The sequence below is a fragment of the Colossoma macropomum genome, unplaced genomic scaffold (assembly GCF_904425465.1).
Source record: "Colossoma macropomum unplaced genomic scaffold, Colossoma_macropomum, whole genome shotgun sequence".
Classification (NCBI taxonomy): domain Eukaryota; kingdom Metazoa; phylum Chordata; class Actinopteri; order Characiformes; family Serrasalmidae; genus Colossoma; species Colossoma macropomum.
The window spans coordinates 30,573,878-30,598,393 of record NW_023494784.1 but is presented as its reverse complement, the minus strand read 5'-3'; the positions used below and the strand labels follow the sequence as shown (position 1 = coordinate 30,598,393).

Genomic DNA, 24,516 nt, shown 5'->3' with positions numbered 1-24,516 from the left:
TAGCACACACTCGCACTCAGCCTGCATAGCAACCGCAGGTGTGCCCCACAGCCTGACTGCAATGCTGTCAATCATGCTCCTCTCTCGCTCTGCCCAAAAAGAAATCGCTTCAGGTTTGATTGTAAACTCTCTTTAAATGAACTGCCTCACCAAAACCTCTTGAAGCCCCTCCCCTAAGGGGCAGGTATCTGAGAGAGCCCCAGACAGGCAAATATGTCCCAGCATCTGCTCTTGAAAAACAGTTAGGCATCATGTGCTTCTTTTAAAGTGCCCATAACATAAAAAATCCCCTTTTTTTTAGTCTAATAATTTTTTTATTGCACAAGTTATAAAATTTGCCATTCACTGTATGTGATTCATACATAGAAACTGTTTTGTGATGTCACAAAATCCAAAGCATTCATAGCCACCTATTTAGCCTACAGCAAGTTGTAGAAGTTATAAGAAGTGCTTCTGCCTTTTTGAATGAAGTATAATACAGAATCAGCAGAAGAGGATGGAAAACCCATAAAATTCCTAAACAGACTTCAGGGAAAACATAGGATACAGGCCACTCCTTTAGCAAGTGACATTACTACAGTGTTGCTACTTGCTCAGCAAGTTGCTCAGGAATTGGAAAATGGAACATCTCACCTGAGAAGGTCTGGGTGGGGAGGGGGGCTGTTCCCGGCACAGACAGCAGAAAACCACTAACAGGGGCAATTCAGTTGGCTGCTCCAGCCCTTTTATTCAGCCAACAGTGCTGCATTAACCTCAAACTCAAAAGCAATACTACCTGCATGTGGCTCCCCAATGATGAACAAAACAAAATCCCACTCAGTGGGAATTCCTTGGCCTACATTCTGCTTCTTTTGAGTCAGATGCAGTGGGGGTGGAGTAGAAAAATCGTTAGCTACTGTAGTCTCTCAAAAGGCACAAAAACATGTCTAGTTTAAGAGCTTTACCACAGCTGATCTTAAGCATGCTCTCTCCTTTTGTCATATCACACATTCACAAAGCTCTCTCTGGATGGTATTTACAACATATGGAAAGAAACACACACTTAAATTTTCAAATTGATCTGTCCATAATCATGTGGTAAAGCTTTTTCTTCAAGCAAATTCACTCTTCTAGTTATTAATCACAAGCTGCCTCTCTCTCTCTCTCTCTCCATCTGTGTATATGAATGTAAGGGCTGAGAGGGTGATGCTAATGAATAAATTGTGTTGCAAGTTCGTCCTTTTTCCTTTGGAGCCAGGCTAGCAGCACAGCAGCACAATCACGTAATAAAGTCATAACAGCACAAACACCCTGACAGTCTTTGACCCAGATTACAGTGCCATCTCATTCTCTCTCCCTTACTCCCTCTCACTCTTTACATGCAAACACTCACTCAGATACACACTCACTGGCCACTTTACTAGATACAGCTACTTGCACCTACACTCACTGTCCATTTAATCAGCATTTTTATTTTTTTTAACACTTGCAACAGTTGATATCTGTAGTTTAACAATTACAGACTGTAGCCCATTTGTTTCTCTGCACAATGTTAGCCACCTCTTTATCCCGTTCATCAACCTGCAGGACCACCACTGAGCAGGCATTACTTTGGTGGTAGATCATCCTCAGCACTGCAGTTACAGCAGGTTCTAAACACTGTGTCCACTTACTGTCCACTCCATTAAACACACATGCATTGTTGGTCCACATTGTAGATGTAAAGTCAGAGATGACAGCTCATCTTGCTGCACAGTTTGTTAGGCCTCACACATACCATCCCTGCGTAGCGTGAGTGACACAGACCATGTTGCTTTTTATTTTGACGTTCATGTCAACAGATAAGAGCATCCACACAGCCTGCATGAGCAGCACAGCAGAGCATCCCAGAAGCAATGCTGCATTTAGGGGAAAGGTGCTGAGCCCATTTTTTTCCTGTGTGCTGCAAACACCATGAAGAGAAACACAGCTTTGCAAAATGAGAATTCTACAGTTCTTGACCGTTAACAAATAGTAGTTTTCTACATTTTCTGGTAGGTCTGGTAAGTCAGAAACCTGCCAAGGGTGAACAAATATACTGTGCAAACCAATTGTCACACCAACTGACAACTAACAAATGTGTGTAATCAGGTGTGTTTGAGCAGGAATATCACCAAACTGTGCTGGATGCCAGCCCTCCAGGACCGGAGTTGTGCACTCCTGCTATAGTCCATCAGTGGTCAGTTTCTAGCCACACGATGCAGTTTGCTAGATATTTTGGGTTGATGGACTGTTTTCAGTGATATGTGTTTATTGGGTGGCAATTGGAGGGTAACCGAATGAAAAGCAGGAAACAGAAAAGAGGGCGTCTATCAGCAGCAGCACACATAGAGCAGAACAGTGTAAGACACAAAGGTCTGTGAAGAAATAGCAAACACAGACACAAAGGTTAGAGATGGAAAGCAAAGGCAAACACACACACACACACACACACACACACACACATATATATGTATGTGTATATATATATATATATATATATATATATATATATATATATATATATATTACACACACATATATGGTAACGCACCACAGGCCTATAAAGTCAAGTCACACTTGTGACTTCCACCTACACCTACCCACCCACACAGATTAATTAAACAGTCAAACAGTGGTAGTCAGTCACATCCTTCACAAATCTCCAAACCTAACATTCACTATCAGAGCCAGGCATTTAAATATGCAGTGGTGCTTCCTATCAGTATTGTGGTTTAGCAAACAAGATTGGCCTAATTGCTCCAGGAGAACAACGTGCTTGTTTGCCTCACTGCTCAACAATCAAATGAGAAATTGAGGTTATTACCGGTGTATCAATAATTCTCATAAAGCACTTTTATTCCATTATCAGGCCATCTCTGCAAGCTGACTCCAGAGCCCATGAATTAACCTTCATGTCCACCACATAAAAGCAAAAACAAAGGTGGACAATATTTGTCAGCCTAGTGGAGCCTGGTGCTGGGGAAGCTGAGGACCGGGCCACAGAATTAGATTTCAAGCTTGTGTCACTTGTGTAATGAGAATACTGGGAGTCAGCATGAAATTCTGGGCTCATAAAACTGCCACTGACTGTGAATGTGCTGACGAATTACCGATAGAAGAAAGTTATCGGGTCTGATAACATGGGGTGACACTGGTTCCTTCCTCTGTAGTTCGTTGACACACAGTCTTTTCCTCCTCCAGTTTGTGTGACTGTCGCAGTAGATAATTAAGCTCTTTGATAGAGTCGGACTGGTCCTATCAGAGAGCTTCCAGTTAGCAGCCCTGCAGCCACAAAGCCAAAGAGGCACTTCCTCAGCGGATGACACACCTCCCTCCCTCTCGCTCTCTCTCTCCCTCTCTGTCTCTGTCTCTGGTTGCTGCTGTTACAGTGCTCACTACATCACGATCACCAACTCATTCCAGACCGGCTGCTATCTTTTTCTTCAATTCAGCTTGACAGCTAAGCAATTTCGACTAGGCTGTTTGGGCCCTTGGCGAATTGTATCACTCTTGACAGCAGAATTACAGCAAATGCGGATTGCTTTAACGCTGACCAGAGGACAGTTTTGTACTTTCTCTTATTATCCCTACAATTAAGGCATGGTCAGTAAGAACCTTTGTCACCGATACCAATCGCTTGTTCTAAGCTGTTTCTGATAAACAATAATTAAAAAAAACATTTTTATGTGGTTAAAATTCATCAAACGCCAAAAGTTACGCAGTGGTTCAGTGACTGATATAATTGCGACTGTCAGTCCTCAACAGTCAAATTTCTGAAACTCAAGTAAGTGGCAGAAACTCAAAGTCTTAAAGGGCCATATCCTACACATTTCATGTATATTATTTTTTTCCCTTAGATCAAATTACTATGTTTGTAAACAGTCATGATACATTTTTACCTGACTATTTCTAAACCTCTCTTACAATTAATCAGGTTGTTTTTGTTACTGTGCCTTTAAGACTAATACATGAAACTAAGCTCTATTCTGATTGGCTGCTATTTCTGTTCTGTATTGTGCCCTGAATCTTAAAGCAGTCTGGGCTGAAGCGCTTCTTATAACTTCAGGGTAAAAGGGCAGAGTTAAACTGCTGAAGGCTGAGTAGGAAGATGCATGACATCACAAAAACAATAAATTAAAATTGAGCTGTATGAACAGTACAGACAGGGGAGTAAACAGTATGTATGTTTAAACTTTAACAAATCTTTACATACTACTACATCTACTACTGTTTTTTCCATGATATGGGCTCTTTAAATAATATAAATATAAACCAAACAACTTACAAATAACCTCCTCCTTAAAACAGGTTCAACAAATTCTCACAGTGATGAACTGTTGAACCAGAACAAACTTCAAATATGTATAACAAACGAACCGTGTTTTTTTTATTGGTGCTTTATTAGCATCATTTCTGCTGATGATGATAAATCTGAAGAATCTTAATATCGGTCCATATTATCCTTTAAACAATATATCGGTCAGGCTGCACCTACAATTAGGATTTGTAGGGGCAAAGCTGCTCTCAAGTCTAAGATGTAAAATGGCTTCCTCTATCTGGAAAAAGAAAGAGGGAGGAGACCCACACCGTATGTATCTGACTAAAGCGGTGTCTGCTTTCAGACGAACAAGCTTGCCTACCTACACTGTAAAGAGACAAAGGAAGGGCGAGAGACAAAGAAAAAAAAAGACAGGGAGAGAGAGAACGCATGACAGAAAGAAAGAAAGAGAGTGAATAGAGAAAGAGAGTGAGCGATTGAAGAGGAACAAGCGAAAAGACACAAGAAGAAAGAACACTGGTTTTTCAAGGAGTGGGGAAAGCACATGCAAGGAAAGAAAGTTCCACATTTCAATTTCACAGCCCTGAGCTGTCTAGGCTATGAGATGAGATGAGATGAGATAAGAGGGTTGATGACAAAAGGCAGGACACAAAATAGATTGGCCTATCAGGGCACACTCCGATTACCCTCCACCCTAAATATCACTGAACTGCAAACAGCCCTTCAAACAGGAGCCTTTACTCAGCCTTCAAAACAAACAGAAAAAACTGCTCCTGAATCAGCCTCGGTCGCTGCAGAGTGTCTAGACGTCTACTGGCAGGCGGACGAGCTGGATATGCGAGTTCAGGTTTCACACACCGGGATGGGTGTCTGTGACCGTGACCTGTGTGACCCTGAAGCAGTTGACCTGTTTGACCCCCGCTGGAGAGAGTGATGACACGGCCATGAATCAGAGTCATGGCCGGACTGGTTACAACCCAGTGCCTCGGCAACTGCCCCATCAATCAACAGCAGTCGCTGTGTTCCATGCTCAATATGAAACAACCACATATGTCGTAGGAGATATGAACAAAGAGCCATACTCATTTAATGAGTTCACATAAATTCATTTTTTAAAAATTAATAATGTAAGGATTTGGGTGCGGCAGAGCAGTCAAGGTTCAGGATAATTCCAAACGTAAATGTAGATGTTTTGACTGAAAGTTATTCTTCCGTGTTGCCAAGCCGTACCTGCGTGCCCTGCCTCCATGCTGTCTGCAGGCCACCCACACGTCTGCACACGCTCACACTTCAAACGACATTTTTAAACACACACCGGAATGTCTGTGTCGTAAACCCACACTACTTCCTCATGCACACTACACATTACTACAACATAAGCATTAATGATCTCCAGGCAAAAATATAATATCAAGATACTTGAAGACTTTATGATACATCATATAAATCATGATGTGTTAGCCGGAAAGTCACAAAATAGACAACAGAAAACATGAGGAACATTGTGTTAATTCAATAATTACAAAACCATCTAATAAGAAACAGAGAAAATCGAAACTACTGACAATAAATGAAAATAATAAAAGAAAAAACAATAAAACAAAATAACAGCAGTCAATCAGCAGTTTGTTACTACAGAGTTTTAACTGGACAGTGCAATAGGCAAAAAAATAACATCACAATAATCAAAGACGTCTTTTACAATACAAGATATTTCATTGTGTACTGTGACAATTTATCATGATTATAAAATATCATAATATTAGCCACCCTTCAGCGTTAAACCGCTGCTTTATTTAAGAAACACTGGTCAGTGTTCATGAAGTCTGAGAAAAGTGTACTTGGCAGTTTCTCGTGATGACGATGACAGCACATTGTCATATCACACAACCCTAATTACCTCCGTTTTTAATTTCAGGAAGGAGGGAAGTTCTATCCTGCCCTAGGGCTTTAAATGGAAAATCGATGGAGGGAAAAAGGATGATCATCATGAATTATAGCGGCAGGCCTGTGTGAAAGTGGTCACCTCTGTCTATATTTATGACCCTATCAGAGGGAGAGGGAGAGGGAGAGGGAGAGGTGAGTAAAAGGAGAGGGAAAGGCTAGGTGAGGAGAGTAAAAGAAGAGGTGAGAAGAGGGAGAGAGGGGAGAGTTTAAGGGATAGAGAGAAGGAGGAGAGATTAGTGAAGACGTAGTGTCATGAGGGAGCTCATATTTCCAACTCCTCCTCAGCAATTAAATCAGCTGCCAAGGCTAATCTATGCCTGATCGATCAGCTTCTTGTGGCCTTCACGCCTGCTTTCACAGTCAGAGCCTGTATAACAGTATACCTCAACACCTCAACACACAACACAGTCCCCATAGAACATAAAACATGCACTTTCCAATAAGAACTCAAATAAATGAGTTTCTGTTTAAAATATTTAGATAATACTTTTAAATTATTAAAAATATTAACCTGCAAGCAGGGCTGTGTTCAAAATATCAATATGGTAATATATTATGGATCAGCTCGTAGTAATTATTTTTAAAATAATCAATTTTACATGTGAAACAGAAACTTCAAGTCTGAGAGAAAGAGACAGTTACAATATCTAACAAGAAGGATACACATACATCACATAATTATGGCTGCACCAATACCAGAACCGTATCAGTATTGGCACTGACACGGACACTTAAAAGCAGTACTGATATTGGCAGGAGAGAAAACCATGAAGCAATTTCTGACGTATACAAACGCTGCTCAGAGATGCATACATGAGCACCAGTAGTTGAACCTTAACTAAAGCAGCAACACGTTAGCAAAGTGGGTTGACAAACAGTTGTAAAAATGCCCATTTCAAAATCTGTAATGCCAGTATTACAAGAGAAGGCCATAGTAGTGGGTGATACACAGGTTGGAATTCTTCCTAAGGTATTAGTTTCACCGGCATGCAACAAATACTCCAGATAACACAACATACATACACTGCAAAATACGCTAAGAGGAGCTGTTTTCCTGAACTGTCTTTGGTAACTGGTCAGCTGCAATAACTGTAATTAGCTACAGTAACTGGTTCTCCCATCAAGCCAAGAAATTCACAACTTAACAGCTGCTACAGGTGACGTGAATAATGATCATAATTATCTATATAAACTACAATTCCAGCAGCGTCTGATGCTCGTAGATTTAAGCATGGATGTATAGGGATGCATGTATTAGACAAATGACCTGAGAAATTTAGATGTGAAACAGTCAGCACCATTTTTACCAAGCCAGAGAAGCTGATGCGTATGTGTACACACCACAGGCCTATTTATACACTGTTCAGAAAACCATTTGAAATTTACTTCAGTTGTTAATTACGGTTCCTATTGTTGATTTTAACATTCTAAATATATACAGTAAAGAAACAAAAACAGGTTTACTTAAGCAAATATATATTTATATTTAAATGGTTTACACACACAACAAACACACATACGTAAGGACAAGTTATCGTACCAGAAGGGAAAAGTGGTCTCAAGGCATCCCAAGTTCCAATAGTTGGGGGGTTTTGCTTTTTATCATGATTTGTTTATTTATTATTTACATAGCAGATTTTGAAAAAAAATGGAGCCCAGAGTGAAGTTCACTCTTTAGGTAATCGCTGACTGTTGTGCACATGAATAAAGTGAATATCTTTTAGTAACTGGTGTTATTAGTTGTGCATGCAGGTTAATCTCAGTTTCACAGATGTAGTTTAGTCTACAGCTGTAATAAGTTATAAGTTTGCAGCCTTCTGCGATCAGCAGAACTAAAATTAGCATTTTAGTTCTATGTTTGTAGAGCTGCTTCATGTCGTAGTGCTGTTAAATACTAAACTGACTATGTAACTGTGCTGTGTGCGATATGCGTATTAGTGAACATTTTACTGAGTACTGACTATTGTGCTGTTGCCTTTGTGATTCAAAGTTCACTTCTCTGCTTCTCGGTGCTCTGAGCAACACCTCAGGAGTTTTTGTATTTTTCAAATTAAAATTTAAGGTAAACATTAATAAAATAATGATACAGTTGTGAAAAAGAATCATAATTTATTTTTTAAGTTTGAAGTGAACACTGACGAAAATTTGACACTGGTTTGTTTTGCCATTGTATCATCTCGTGATGCTTTTATTGTGATATGAACCATATTGTGAAGTTGCTGACAATACTAAGCTCTACTAGCAAGGGAGTGGCTAAACAATCACAAACACGCATGCACACAGACAGACGCACACGCGCATGCACACAGACTCACACATACAAATTACAGTTAGGAGGCATTGCCTCCAAAACAATTTATATGTACATTGTATTTAAATGTATTTGTAAGATTAATGCTTTCACAAGATACTGTTCATGCAACTGTAAAAGCAAAATTAATGTGACGTTTCTTTTTTCCCTTCTGTATTGAATCATGGTTTAAAATCCACAGAATGTACTGCTCTGTTTGTGCACTGCTAAACCACTAGGCAATATACACTACACAGGTCAAATATATGCGGACATCCACTTGAATATCTGAACATCTCATTCCAAAATGATGGCCATTAATACGCAGCTGTTCTCTGTTCAACAGCCTTGTCTTTCCACTAGATTTTGGAACATAGCTGAGGGGATTCGCCTCCATTCAGCCACAAGAGCATTAGTGAGGTCAGGCACTGATTTTGGCTGATAAGGCCTGCCCTGCAATCGCTGTTCCAATCCATTTTTTTGGACATCACTTTGTGCACAGATGCAGTATAATGCTGAAATAGGAAAGGGCCTTCCCCCAAACTGATGGGAGTATACAACTCTAGAATCTCACTGTATGCTGTAGCTATAAGATTTCTCTTCACTGGAGCTAAATGGCTGCAGCCTACCTAGGTTTGTCTGTCGGACTGCAGTGAAGAGCGATTCATAACTGCATAACTGAATGTGTTTTTACTGCCCAAAAATGCTATGGCAATATGCTCTACACTACTCCAGCTGACTTTTGGAGTTGCATATGGTGATCCTGGGCTTGTGTGGTTGCCCAGCAATTCAACAAGCTCTCTACGAACACTTCTTGTGCTGATGTTGCTTCCAAAGGCAGTATGGAATGGGCAGTGAGTGATGCAGCCAAGGACTAGTGGTTTTCACGTATTAACAGTCCTGTTCTGTGAGCTTGTGTTTAAGTCTTCACAGCTGAGCTGTAGCTGCTTCTAGATGTCCACAATTCACAATAACAGCACTTACAGTTGCCCAAAGCAGCTCTAGTAGGGCAAGAATTTGAGAAGTTGACTAGATGGAAAGGTGGTATCCTATGACAAAAGCTACAGTGAAAGTCACTGAGCTCTTGAGTACAACCCATTCTACTGCTAATGTTTAAGACTGCAAGGCTTTTTTGCTTGATTTTATATATGTATTAGCAAAGAGTGTGGCTGAAATAGCTAAACTCATTATAAGGGGTGTCTACACACTTTTGGTCATGTAGTGTATGGGGTTTTGTGCTTATATAATGAAGATGAAACTGAACAGAACTGAAATTGAATGGGGTTGAGGGAGGTGACGAGTAAGATGATAAAGATAGAAGATGAGAAAGATCGAGGGAGAGGATGGTGAGTGGAGCAGCAGGGTTGAGGACAGGTTAAGAGGCAGACACTTCTAATCTGGAGCATCTTTAGCCAGAGCTCCTCCTCTCAAGCTGACTCTCCTAATGCTACAACAGCTGGCCGTCACAGCGACCTTGTTCCAGCATTGACAGGCAGGACTAGAGAATGCATACACACTTACTCTGGATAATGCAGACAAACCAGCGATGCAGATACAAACCTCAAAACAGTTCTGCAGGACCACAGCCAAGACAAGCTGAGCATGAGTGGGTGGAAAGGCATGTCTTGTTTACAGATTGAATGTTTTTATTGTACTGTCTGTTTATTTTGCCAAAAACTCAAAAACATACCAGTTAACCCCTTAAACAGCAAGGGCTTTTATGCTGGCCTACATTTCAATTCCTCACTCTCATAAGTACATAATTTGCATATTATTCTCTACTATTCTTCTTCTTCTTCTTCCTATTATTATTATTAATGTTATTATTATTATTAGTAGTAGTAGTAGAAGTAGTAGTAGTAGTATATTGCATATTCTTGTAGTTACTGAATCAATCATTTATAGTAGTTACTGATTAATAAATCTTAAGATTAATAACTGAATTATAAGTCTACTTTATGAATTACACAGTGTTTACCAAACGCCTTTACACAACAAGCATAATTTATCCATATGTCAATAAATTAATTCAAACAAGGGCACAACTGATCATATCCTGCACACTAAACACAATTTTTTGGACGAACAAAATGCATTAATTTTATTTGCTCTCTGTCATTTAGCAAACTTTTGCAGGCTACATTAACTCACTCAACCAATCACGGTTGGCATCTCTGGCGTTGGCATGGCTACAAACAAGCTGATGGATCAGTCATGTTCCAGCAACCAGAACTTATAACAAATGTCAAAAGGATTAGTTTGTCCTCTGCTTCATCACATGTGGGGCTGCATTGCCAAAAGCAGCTCAAAGTTTAAAGTTACAGACATCTGAGCTCCTGGATGAAGACTCCCCATGCTCGTTGATTGCTCAATTTCCCTGTTTAGTGAAGAGCAAAGGATATTGTTTTGTACTTGAAGACCTTTTGCCCACTTGTTATTATTGTTTTTTTTTCTTGCACAAGCTCAGTGGGAAAAATAATAAATAAATGAAGAAAATAGCATTTTTAAAGTGCAAACTCTGGTGTGTATAGTTTCGGAAAAAAACAGTACATAGTATATAAAATAGAATATTTTGCATTTTCATGTCGTTTGTTTGCGTCATGTTAGATGTGTACGGCCTCAACGGTGTAACAATTTTAATACTAGGGATCCATAATGATATCGAAATCACATCTTTTATCTGCAGATAATTGCTTAAAAAAATTATCAGCATTGCACAGATAAGTAGATCTGAGTGATATTTCAAACTGATATTTTAGGAGGCATTTATTGTATCATCTTTGTGGATACACATACTGTGCTATACAAATGACTGGGCTAGAAAATCCAAGGGGCTGCGCTTGTTTTTTTTTGTATTAAATTCAATCATAACTTCAGAATCAAAAATCATATCAAACCTGAAAACATGTATCATTACAGCTCTACTGAATAACATTACTGTGATTGTTTCACTGTTTTTCCTCAAGTGAACCACTGCATCTCTCCAGTTCTCCTTTGACCTTTTACTTAAACGGTATGTGACATCTGCTAAGTTTCATAGTTGAATTACTGCCTGACCTTCGGGGGAAAAAGCTGCGCTCCCACCCGCCACCCCACCCCGATGAGAGGCACTTAGCACCTCTCCTTGCCACTGTATAGGGGAAGCCCTGCTGCGGCTGCCGCTTGTCATATTGTTAACCATCACATTGCGTTCAGTGGTGCCGGTGTTCACGTTTGCTGAGCACTTCTTTGTGCCTGAGTTGTTCACGGGAGAGGTTTTTTGAGCACATCAGCACAATAAATCTGCTGCAAATTGAAGCAGAAAAACAAATGAGTCATGGTTCTACTCTCAGGGTAAATGGAAATGTACGCTAAGCAAGCGAGGGCCAAGCATAGATTCACAAACTGGATTTCATTCACTAAATAAATGAACAGGCTAAAATTACCTGCACATGTAGAAAAAATACCTGATACAGTTCTCTTCTGTCTCTCACACAAATACATGCTCACATCCGGTGATATCTTCACGTTAATGGGTTATACAGTGTGATACAGCTTACAGCGACAAGCTCTAATTGGACAGCTTATCAGGTATTCAGGCCTTGTGCAGGCGAGAACATCATTCACTGCGGGTGTGTATAGGAGACATGGGGCAGAGGCTGCACTCTCACTTCAGCACCAATGTCTTCATGAAACTCAGGCTCTAGACTTAAAAATGGATGTGCTGTAGACTGCTGATATTGAGTCCTGTGCTCTGGCCAAGCCATATGAGAGAGAGCAGGGACAGGTGCAAGCTGCTGATGGTTGTGGGTATGACTGCAACACTTTCCCTTCATCTGCCACCACTATCTGCACTATGAAGGATCTATAGGCTGTGGAGAGCAGACCATAGTGTTGGACAACAGTGCCATAAACACATTTTTTATGTATTTATTTTTGCAACATACCATTAAAGTACCATTGCATAAAATAACAGCTGTGTAAAGAGAACTTGTTGCATTTTCATCACAAACTAGCGTAACAAGTTTGTGTGTCCAGATCAGGCCAGGCACAGCCTGCAATGTTATATTTTGCCACAATATTACAATTATTATACAGCAATTAATCATCAGCTAAAATAAATTTTAGCTGATGATTAATTGCCATGTAATAATTGTTATAACACTTGTCTTTTTTTCTGGTCATTGTATGTAACTATTAAAGTACAAGCCTACAAGTGGCCGAGTACTTAATCTTCCCAACACTGATTTGAGCCTGTAGTTCGCTGACCATCACATGGTGAAGTTGTCCTCTCATTTGCCTAAATGGTTGTAGCAGTATCATATATCATGGCAGTAAGGCATCTAAACCTAACCATCACAACAGCCCTAAGTGTTAACAGTGGGGCAATTAGCAGGGTAGCTTATGAGGACAAAGGCCACTTTTGAGGATGAAGGCCACTGTATTCTGCCTGGCAACACCAACAACAATGGCCAATGGACAAAAGTTGTTTTTTCCCCTGATTAATCTGCTGTCCTCTATCCCAGCTCACCTTCCTTAGGCCCCTAAGCTTGGTACAAGGCCAAAACAGAGGCAACATTTGCCCTATGGTGTGTGCAGCCACACAAACATTATGACTTTGATGTATTATAATAATGTACAATACATTATTGCCCAGTGTCAACTATCTTAACAGATTTGCTTACTTCCAAGTCCCAGTGCATTTAATATGGGCTGTTTAGTCCAAATCAAGGTCTAAACCAAATTTCAAAAAGAACACGTAAGATCAAGATGTATAAGATGAACATCAACATGTATATTTTTTTAATCACCAAAAGACTAAAAACCATCAACATATACACCGAAGCCCGACTTCAGCTGAAGCATTCTTTCATCATAATTTCATAATCAATACACAGATAAAAGCTTTTCACCATCAAATTAGAAAGTGCGGTGCTGTTGTTTAAGTCGTGTAAAAAGAAAGGAACAAGGAGTCATCAAACTTCTCAACTGCTGCACAAACCAAACTGCAAACGAATAACTCACGGCTACAGAATCTGAGAGCCATTGATTTTTTTCTTCCTTCACTGCATTGTTCAGCTGCATTTGGGCAATAACTCAATCCTATTCCTTCACCAGGGCCACGGCTTCTATAGAGCTGCTCTGAAAGCCAAAAGACAAAAAGAGAAAAGCAAGCAAGAGAGAGAGGACGAGCAAGAGAAAGAGAGAAACGAGCACATGTAGAGAGAGTGAAACAGAGGGAGAGCATAGGATGAAGGAGGGAGGGAGGGAGAGAGAGAGAGAGAGAGAGAGAGAGAGAGAGAGAGAGAGAGAGAGAGAGAGAGAGAGAAATATGATAGATTTGATGGAGGGAGTGGAGAAAGGGAAGGCAGAGAGGGGTTTTATTTCCTGAGGCGCACACAGATCCAGGATCGAGGAGAGAGAAAGCTGAATGGGGGAACACAGCACTTCTTCATCTATGGAGAAACTTCTTACTGTGCAGCAGCAGTACTGAGTCCACCTGTGTTCTATATGGGGCAGCTCCTTATATTTTCAGGGGATTTTTTATCTCCCACTGAGTTCTAGATTAGCAAGCAAGCAGGAAGTATGTTGGATATGCTGATCTCTAGAAACTCTTTCTGGAAGTTACGCATCCAAATTTCATCACATTTAGAGAAAATATTAATCTAATCACAACACGCCTTTATAAAGTCAATCCCGCTATTAATGTTACCAGAGCAATGGATTGAAAGGCTAACTATAGTTCTCTCGCCCTGTGCATGACAATGACGAGTAACAGCAGAGGTAAGCTAAAAGTTCGTCTTTCTGACCATCTGACTGTTTACATGCACAAAAACCCCATGATACAAAGATGAACAATGGCTGTCTGAAAAGCCAGAGAGACCACCGGAGCACAGCGTTCATAAACTTCTTAACCAATGAAATTCTGTGACTTTTCTGTGACATAAAATTAAATTTCCATTCCGAACATTTAGCATAATGCTGGGCGATATATCATCTATACCAATATACCGTCATACTGACATACCAACTCCTAGTGATATTTTAGCGATATATTTGATAGATAAGGACCATTTAATTTCATGTACTTTACTCATGGTATGCTCATTTGCTTTAAATCCATAAAAATAAGGAAACTCGGGAAGCATGAGTTCATTAAAGTTTAACATTAACAAAGTTAATATCACCTGACAGCATCATACTGTGCTATGTTTGAAAATACCATGATATTGAATTTTCAGTAACCACACAGCACTAATTTAACATACAGACAGCTGTAATGAGAGGAAAAAAAGACCTACATTATCTAAACGTTAATTTAACATATAAATATTATTAACTAGTACGTCAAAATACAGTTTAAATGGAATGACAGCAAGCGAAACTGAAATCTGACCCACGTACGGATCTCTGTACCAGGTTTAAGACTCCAACCTTAGAGAACGCATCTGTCATTTTGCTCACTACATTAAAGAGTGCTTTTTGTGATCTAGACTCTTCAGTGCTTCAAATGTGATGAGATTACAAACCACACACGAAACACCCAGGATATTCCATGATTTTTCCAGCGCCTATTATTTTCCATGACTTCTCCAGGCCTGGAAAACTGAATTTCTATATTTCATGACTTTTCCAGGATTTTCATGACTACAAGAACCCCTTGAGCATCTTGGTGACTTACATGCAGTTGGTGCTGCCCAATCAACAACAACAACAATGCTGGAACCAGCATACACATTTCTGATTTCTGGGTCTGTATATGCTGAAGCAGACACACAATCCACCTTAGCCAAGTAATTCCATTAAAATACTTCTTGGCACAATAAGAGTCTGTATGTGCTGCACATTTTTCTTTAGGAGGGGATTTTTGGAGTTAAATCTAAAACCAGCCAGTCTTTCATCACTAATCTTGTGCGGTGGCGAGAGGCCTGACTTAGCATTCTTCTGTTCAGCACCTCAACCGATGAGGCAGCTTGTAATGCATGCACACATTAAATAACCACCTTGTGCTTCCAGAAGGAGAAACAGAATGAAGACAAAATGTGAAGGAATAACTGAGCAGCAGTAAAGCTATACAATATATCAACTGCATTTTTTTTTAACACAAATTGTAAAAGGCTGCAATATGAGTCCTCTAGAAATTTGCAAAAGCTTTTGTTGTGGGTTGTGAACATTCTGGTGAAATTTCAGATACTACTGTTTTATGTGTTTTGATGTTTTTGTGTGATTCAACAAAAGTAAATCAATAAATTAAAATGGAGTAATGATTAAAGATCAAATAAGAAGATCCAAGTGAGACTTGTTAAGATCAACCAAGCGTATCTGAGAGACCCATTCCAGTTGGACATGTTTGAGGAGTTTGTGAGAGATTATTTAAATACTAGATGTTAAAGATGAAGCATTCTGTGGCTGTGAGTGATAAGTCAGCAGTGTTAATGTTAACTGTAATGACTCACATATGGTCGCGCTAGTAGGGCTGGGAACCCAGTTCTCTGTGAAGTTGACATTGCACATGTTTGTACTGCAGCAGCAGAAACGGTAGGTGCCATTCTGGATCTGTGACGGTGTGGTGGTCACCACGCAACGGTCGTCATGGCAATCCTGTTGGTCTCCAATGTAGGTCCAGCAGCCTGCAATCAAACGTGGAAACAAGGATGGTTAGTAAGGCTTTGTGTATGGAGTCATGGAAAAAATTAGGAATGAAAACCTTTTCTTTTTTAACGTATTTAAACATTAAATCTTCATCTTCATTTAACAATATTGAGAGTTGGAGGTAAACATTCCAGTAAATCCACCAACGAACGGGTCAAAAGAAAGAAATGGAGAGTTCTGGAATGGCCAAGTCAAAGCCTGGATCTTAACCCTATTGAGATGCTGTGGGCTGATTTGAAACAGGTTGTGTGTGCAAGAAACCCCTCAAACATCACACAGCTGAAAAAATTCTGCATGAAGGAGTGGGAAAAACTTTCTCCCAGTCGATGTCAGAGAGTGGTAGATGGTTATAGGAAGCGTCTAACTGAGGTTATTTCAGTCAAAGGGGAAAATATCAGCTATTAGGGCATATGATGTCCTAACTTTTCCCCCCAGTAGAAATGGACATCTTTTACTATTTTTCGTAAATGATGACAAAGTCAAATTTTCATTGTTTTTGCAAAGGTGATGCAATTACATCCCCTGTATCTACAGGTACTGTTTAAATATTGATACATCCACATTTCTTAATAAAGAACTAAATATTTAATGGTGTGTCCTAATTTTTTCACATTAGTGTATATATGCACATAGCTAACACTGTCAGTTCTTGAATAAAAACAAACAGCGTGTGCATGTATATGCTGACCTTGTTTAACCAGGCGGATGTCCCCGTCGTGGGTTTTCTCCCAGAGGCCATAGCAGCGGCTGCTTTTGCTGCACAGGATTGTGTTGTTTTCCCGCGTCACACGCCAATCACCAGCCACGCTCTGCTCGTCAAACTGCTGGTGCTGGTCATTAAATGCACACTCTCTCTCCTCACTCTGAGCAGCTGCAGAGAAAGACAGAGAGATGAGCATGCTAAAAGAAAAACATCCTGAACACCCTGTGGAGAGAAAACTGCATTAACAAGCTATGGCTTTACAAACACTAAAACGCCCGAAATCATTTGTTTGAGCTCACTCCTTTATTAAAGAGAAGGCTGGTTAGAGGCAGCTAAGCACCAGTGGTTCATTATGTGCAGGATAATCCTACTAAAACAGCAGAGTTCACTGGAGAACGGTCCAGATCAACAGTATTAAATCTTAATTAATCAGATGCAAAAACATGAGCCGAGTCTGTAGGTGGTCTGAACACACTCACCGGTACCCAAACAACAGAACACCTGGGTCCTGCTCTGCACCTGCTGGTCTCCAATATAAGCAGTGCACGCACACAAAGTGGACTTTTACACAAAAACTCCACTACAATGCTTTCTGAAAGTGCTATAACAACAGGAGATGGGGAGGAAACAGCTAACAAAAACAAACTGGTCATCTAAGCTGTGTATGTTTTACAAAGCAAATCTATAGATGTGCAGAATCAGCAAGGATCATATTACTTAAGATTTCAATCAAATGGTTCAATGCACTTGATTAAGGCCAAGGTGTGCATTAATATACATAGCCCTCAACAACCCTTTTGTAACCAGGGAAATGAAAAAAGGGGGCTTTTCGAACACAGTCATGTATTTAATGTCCTCAGAATCGTGCTGAGTGATGAAGGCACAATGAAAAGGGCTTCCCTTATTTCCATAAACAGAGCCAACGAAGCTGGGGTTGGCTGTCTCTCCGCCGATAGCAATCTCTGCTGCAGCTGGCCTGCTCTCACCCCAACTGTACCCTGCAAATTAATCCTGCCGCTTGCTTTCTTTTGCCCTCTTTCTCTGCTTCTCTCTTTCTCTCTCTCTCTCTCTCTCTCTGTCTCTCTCTCACCCACCCCTTTTCTCCCTGACGCCCTTCTCTCCCTGTCATGCAAATAACCAGGCCGAGTCTGCGTGTTAGCGAGAGGGAAAAATTGTAATGGCAGTCGTTTATCAGCCTGAGTGAAGTCATGGAGCTGTGCTATTGTATTGCCAGCATTCAGACAGTGAGTGGGAAAGGTGGGGAGACCCCTGAAAGACCATCAGTACTACTCTCCCTGCTTCCCCCACACTGCCTGAGAGGAGACATGAGGAGGCTAGATGCTCAGAAAAGAGAAAAGAGAGGGAGTGTAATAAGTATATATATATATATATATATATATATATATATATATATATATATATATATATATATATATATATATATATATGTGTGTGTGTGTGTGTGTGTGTGTGTACATACATTATATGTACAAATAATATGCATACATATGCAAAGCATATTCAAAGCCACTCTTTATCAGTTTCCATTTTTTCATGATATAAGTTGCTGCGAGTGGGCTTTACACATACAAGAAACATTAATGCTATGATTAATAGGACCTTTATTTAAAAATAAACATTTTAATAAACAGTGCATTATACACTGGCTGTTATTTTTCCTTTCAATGGAGAATCACCTTTCTGAATGATGAGCAGTCCAGGACTAGGCTTAATCCCTGTCTAGGAAACTGGTCCTAAAAGAGAGAAAATGTGACTCCTACCACCCTGTAAAACCAGAGAGACCACGAAAATGGTCACTACCAAGCTCCACTCTTGCTTTAGATCTGAAAAAACTAAACCAATCCAAAAAAACATGCTCCCCACTGTCAGAAAACAACACGACCCTATGGGTCTGAAAGGACGTGTAGTTGTCAAGAAGTCATTACTGAGAAAAAGAAATAGACTAAAAGAAGAACATTTGCAAATCAAATAAAGAAGCCGGCGGTGTTTTCAGAACAATGGACTGGCCACCCCAGAGCTCAGACTTCAACATCACTGAATCTGTTTGGGATTACTTGGATTGTGAGAGGCAAAAAATTGCAAACAATGTCTAAGACTGAACTTTGAAGAAATCTGCCGGGCTATTTTTTCACACCTTCAAAAAAAAATGAACACAGGTCTTCCAAAAAGAACAGAAGCAAAGGGTGGACATACTAAATAGTAAAAAAAATTGAGGCTTGCTTTTTCCTGACGCTGAAAAATTATTAACCTGTTGTTAATGGCCATTTAGATACAGTACTGTGTGTATACACATAGACAGACAGAGAGATAATGAGATAGAGAGAGAGAAAGACAGAGAGAGAGAGAGAGAGACAAAGAGATTAGCTGCTGCATGGCCCCGAGGGAGGGCTTTGTCTGCCTCTCGTCAGGAGAAAAGCCTGTAACGGCTGCACCAAGTGCTCCTTGCCAGTAGGACTGCCTCTGCATCACCATAACACGCACACTCAAGAAGTCATAGCCAAATGAACGTGTCCTCTGCATGGTGGTGGCTGCCCCTTATCACGGCTCCTCATTATACACACTGAGCTCTATTCACAGACACCACTGAACTTAAAAAGCTGTATCCAAATTCTTCAAGCTAAAAGTGGCCATAGTTTTGCCTCCCCACTGCCCTCCGCTAAAGCAGAGCTCAAGCGAGAGGCTAGCAGGAATGTTCATGGTGGAGAGATGTGCCCAGTTAGAGGAGTAAGAGCAAAAGAGCAAGAGCACAAATCACTGTGCTCTGGTGGGTGATAATGAGGGAGACAAACAGAGGGATGAAGATAAAGCCATCTTCTTCGCCTCTCGGGCTTGGACAGGACAGCTGCCTGAGGACTTTGTTTTGCACAGTGCTGAGATAAAAACAAAACCACATAAGCTGCGTACACACGGCTCCTTGTTTTGCTGTACTATGTTGCTGCTAATTCTACACCACAGCTGGCTCAGTCATAAATAATCAACTTTTAACTTTTTTCATTACTTATGCATTATATTTGTGCATACTATAACCATACTGTTCATTTTAATTCATTTGTGTAGGTTAGTCTATGCATTACAGCATATCTGTCCTCTTTAAAAGACGCAATTAACCTTTTTAGAAATATGTATGTTATCCAGAGAACTAGAATCCACACCATCTAATCCTGCTGTCAGCAAGTAATATTAAAGCCAAAACAATAAGTGAAAAATGTCCTGTACATCCTAGCGTATATATTTGCGTGCATGTGTTGACAGTGAGCTCTGGGCCGTGTCTTTGTTGTGGAAGCAGAGAGGGAGGTCATTAGACGCGACAATTTCCTGTAATTTGGGTGAAAAGCCGTCTGCCTGCTCTGGAGCTGAGGGGTGGAGAGGAACAGGCCGGCCTACGCACAGACCCTGCTCTACACAAACACACACACACACACACAGCAATGAAAAACTGCACAGTGCCTCTGCTATGGCTCCAGGAAAACATGCTCTGAGCAGCTGAGTGAAACAGGAGAGAGAGAGAGAGAGAGAGAGAGAGAGAGAGAGAGAGAGAGAGAGAGAGAGAGTAAAGAAAAAGTGACAGAAAGAAGACAAACATCGAGAGAGAGAAAAAAACGGAGAGAAAAAAAAAGGACAAAGAAAAAAATGACAGGAGAGAGAAATATATAGCGAGAGAAAGAGAGGGAGAGAGAGCGAGAAAGTAAGAAAGAAAAAGTAGGTAAAAAAAGAGCGAGAGAAAGACAGAACACGAAAAAGACAAGAGAGAGGTAAAGAAATAAGAGAGCAAGAGAAAGACAAAGAAAAATGAAAGAAAAATAAAAAAAAAGAAAGAATGAACAAGTACAAGTGCACAGAACACACAAGACACATTAAAAACTCAGAGAAATCCACTCTCCACACTCAGATCGTATTGCTCTGTTTTCTCCTACATCAGGCTAAAGATCCTTTCAGCTGTCGTTTTCTAAAGCTCTGTTCGAACAGCCATTATGTTACAACCAGCATTTCTGAGCCAGAGCCCAAAATGGAATTCTATACATTTTCTACCTAGTTCTTAAAAAGGCACATAATCATTATGGCAATACAAAAAGATTACAAAAACATAGGCTATGCTTGGGCCACCCTGAGTATACGGTACAGTATATTTTGTAATATTCAAGAATATACTATATATATACACACACACACACACACACACACACACACATATTAGGGGTGGGAATCTCTAGGCACCTCACGATTCGATTACGATTCAGAGGGCTGCGATGCAATTATAAAACGATTATCGATGCATCTTGATGCATCTTTTTTTCTATACAGGATTTCTATTTTCTCACTGTGTGAGGACTTGGTACTTTTAAAGCAAAGTATTTGTAATGATCTATAATGAATTTACTTCCAATATCTGTTATTAATAAATCAAATGGAAGTGATGTGGCAAGTGAACTGGAAGGCTCATATTCACTGCTTGTTCGGAGCACATGAGACGCTGATGCCACTCCTCTGCGATAAAATGCGCTGTTAGGGTGACATAAGATCCAGTCGCAATAGATGTCCACGCAGCACTTGTTACAGCCGTCCTACCGTTTAATTCAGTGATTTTATAACTTTTTTGGTTTTGGTCTCGTTCGTTGTAGAGACGAGAGGGGGGTCCGCTGTGTCAGTAAAATATCTTCGAAACGGGACGTGTGCAGCATAGCACGAAAGCCCTGTTTCGCAATGACTGAGAACTGGCAGACTGCAGGTCACCTAGTAACAATGCGTTAATCGCATTTATAAGCAGCGCAGTTGATTCCTGGTAAGTTAAATCTGCAATGAGACTGTCAAACACAAAAGTTGTGAAGATGAAGTCAGCTTCTCTTTCGAATTGTCCCATTCCACCTTAAATGGTGCCACATTTACATTCGGCGTCTCAGTCAGAATTTAAGGTGGAACAGGAAAATTTGAACAAGAAGCTGGAGAATGAGAAGCGACTTCAGCCTCGGAAAACAGTTGAACGCTGAAAAAGTCATTTTACGAGAAACTGATCTACTTCTGAAGAAAAGTTTTATGGCGGAGATGGGAGGAAAGCGGCTAAAGCTAAAGCTTAAAGCAGAACAGAGTACGTCCACGTTTTCGTTTATATTTTTAACCTAACTTATACTAGGACATTCGCACATACTGAGACATACTGGACATAAATGTTGTGGCTGCCAAGGTGGTTTGATTTTTGTTGAAAGAACAAAATGGCTCGTCTTATCATTTGTGTTGTGACTCCTGATCTAACCTGGCTTTAATGCAGAGGGGGCCGGTCGGATTTCTCACTCATCCGTGTGTGTTTCTGTCATGTGCCGCCACAGACTGTCCTGGCACTGCACTTCCAAGTTCCACCTTTTGCGTTCCGCCAACATTACATTATGTATGTGTATATATATATATATATATATGTGTATGTTATATTGTATCAGCTGCTTGTGTTTCAGCATTTCTGTGGTTCAATTCTGCATGCTCAGTAAAAAAAAAATACATTACAAAATTACAAGATTATACACTTCTTTTTTATTCCAAGCCACATATATATTCATTCATTCAAATACCCAGCGATGTAAAAAGAACGCTGTTACGTTATTTACATTGTCAAAACTGAAAGTCCATGGAACCTCAAATACAATATACAAAAATAAATAGAAATTAAATAAATAAATAAATAAACAAATAATTTGGAGGGTGCTATTTTCTTCTCCGCACCTGTAGAGGGCACAGTGCTCCTATAACACTTATAGGGATGGGAGAGTGGGAGAGTGGGAGAGTGAGGGAGAAGGGCAGTGGATGAGCTGAGGCCAGGGTTATGGAGGGAGGAGGAGGGGTGCTTATTGTTTTTGGGACAGTGGAGGCAGGCTGTACCAGTTCAGCACTGCCCTGCTACTGTTTATGCTCCCGCTCAAGGTTAGCTCTGCTGCTGCTCGGAGGCACGTCAGCCTTTTTCAGAGATAACGTTCAACTCTGCCTTACTGAGGACCTTCAGCTCGGACTGTACCCCCCTCCTCCTCCTTATCCTCCATTCTCTCTCTGTGCTTCGGAGAAAAATCACAGCGAAACAGCCCACACTGCGCTGACACGCTGTGTGAGTCATTTGCTATCGCTTCTGCACAAAAAACCCTGTGCTTTCCTACAAAGAATGAAAGGGAATAAAGGAGCGCTTTAACCTAAGCCGAGTACAAATCGTGATTAATTTATTGTGTGTCGGGTCCAGGCCAAAAGCTGAGGCGGCGCTTGCCAAAAGGCCAGAGGGCCTGTGGCTCTTTGCTTTAGTGGATCTTGTCTGGGGTTGCTGGCACAAGCCCCATCTCCTGCCACTCTCTCTTTCCTCTCTCTCTCTTTCTCTCTCTCTCGCTCTCTTGGCCGAGGGCAGGAGGGAACACTGCTGTGGGGGACGGAGCACAACCCTCTCCCCCTGAGAAGAGAGAGCTGGAGGAAATATAGGAAAGAGAATCGTTCTGCGGCTCCACAACCATCTGCTGCAGCACCAGCATGAGAGCACATCTCAGCAGTCAGGCACAGGGTTGGGTAAAGTCTACTGCTGATCTGGGAACGGCTCTGCAATTCTGCAAATAATGGCTACATTATATGAATATTCAGTTTAGGACTGAGGGGTAGGTTGAGGTGAATTTAAAAACTTGCTACAGTTAATTATTTATTGTGAAGGGTGTATTGGTAGATGTATTTTCAGGTTTGATCTAATTTTTTTAATACTGAGCTCAGGATTAATTTTTTTCTTAATATTTAATATTAAGAAATGTTTTCACTCTACAGAACTATGATTATATACTACACATTATACTACACAAAACACTAACTCTATTCTAAATAGAGCTGTTAAATGACAAATCATTAATCGTGATAAATTGTTTTCAGTTTTGTAGTTAATCACGTGTCTTGCTTAACCCTAAAGAGAGACTTTTCCCTGTAAAAAGCTTACAATTTTGTTACAGCCATTTGAGTGTTCAAAATAAGCTTCATCAGAATGTATTTATTACTTTTAATAACTCATTTACATTATTTTAATAATGTGAACACAGTTCACAAGAATCAAAACATGAAAATCTTTTGACGTCCAGGTCCTCAGAGACCCCCAGATGGTCCACAATTTTGCTCCAACCCAACTCACAACAGGGATGGTGTAATAGACTGATTTGAAAACCACTGATGTGTCAAATATACAACATTCAGTGGTTCTAACTCCTCCGCGATTGTGGCCTTTTCGCTCTCGTTCATCCAGCTTGTGGATTTATGTTACAGTGGAGGCTCTCAGGGGGAACTGAAGCTTTCCACTTTGCTGTTGCTTTTGTTAACTTTGCTGCTCGTTGATTTATCCATAGTTGTCCCATGAGCCCTGTCCAGTATAGTCTGCAAAATTACTGATATTGCAGCATCAGCAGTGTTTTGCTTGTAAATGATACTTCAGACTCAATGTCCTTCAGTGATAAACAAACGAGAGGGTTACAGTCACGGAGTCATAGCAACGTACAGTGCATGAGCAGCTAGGCTTCAAGGTGGAACTACAGGTAGTTCATAAGGTCAAGCTAGGAAAATGAGCTGGCGTTAAAAAAAAATTGTGGCGTTACTCATTTATCATGCTGAATTAGCGTGTTAACTCTGACACCACTAATTTTGCAAAGCAAC

The 24,516-nt window shown here is 40.4% G+C and overlaps 1 protein-coding gene across 2 annotated transcripts in view; it reads right to left on the bottom strand.

Moving 5' to 3' along the window:
- The window catches only part of bmpr2b (bone morphogenetic protein receptor, type II b (serine/threonine kinase)), a 69,685-nt gene that overhangs the window by 20,990 nt on the left and 24,179 nt on the right, over positions 1-24,516 (bottom strand). The window contains exons 2-3 of one of the 2 annotated variants that reach the window (XM_036568174.1): positions 16,837-17,019; positions 15,953-16,126 (exon numbers count right to left, since the gene is read on the bottom strand). In XM_036568174.1, the coding sequence (XP_036424067.1) occupies positions 15,953-16,126; positions 16,837-17,019 (357 nt within the window). Of the gene's footprint in view, positions 1-15,952; positions 16,127-16,836; positions 17,063-24,516 lie in introns of those variants that run through there. The other variant, XM_036568180.1, reaches the window with a different exon arrangement.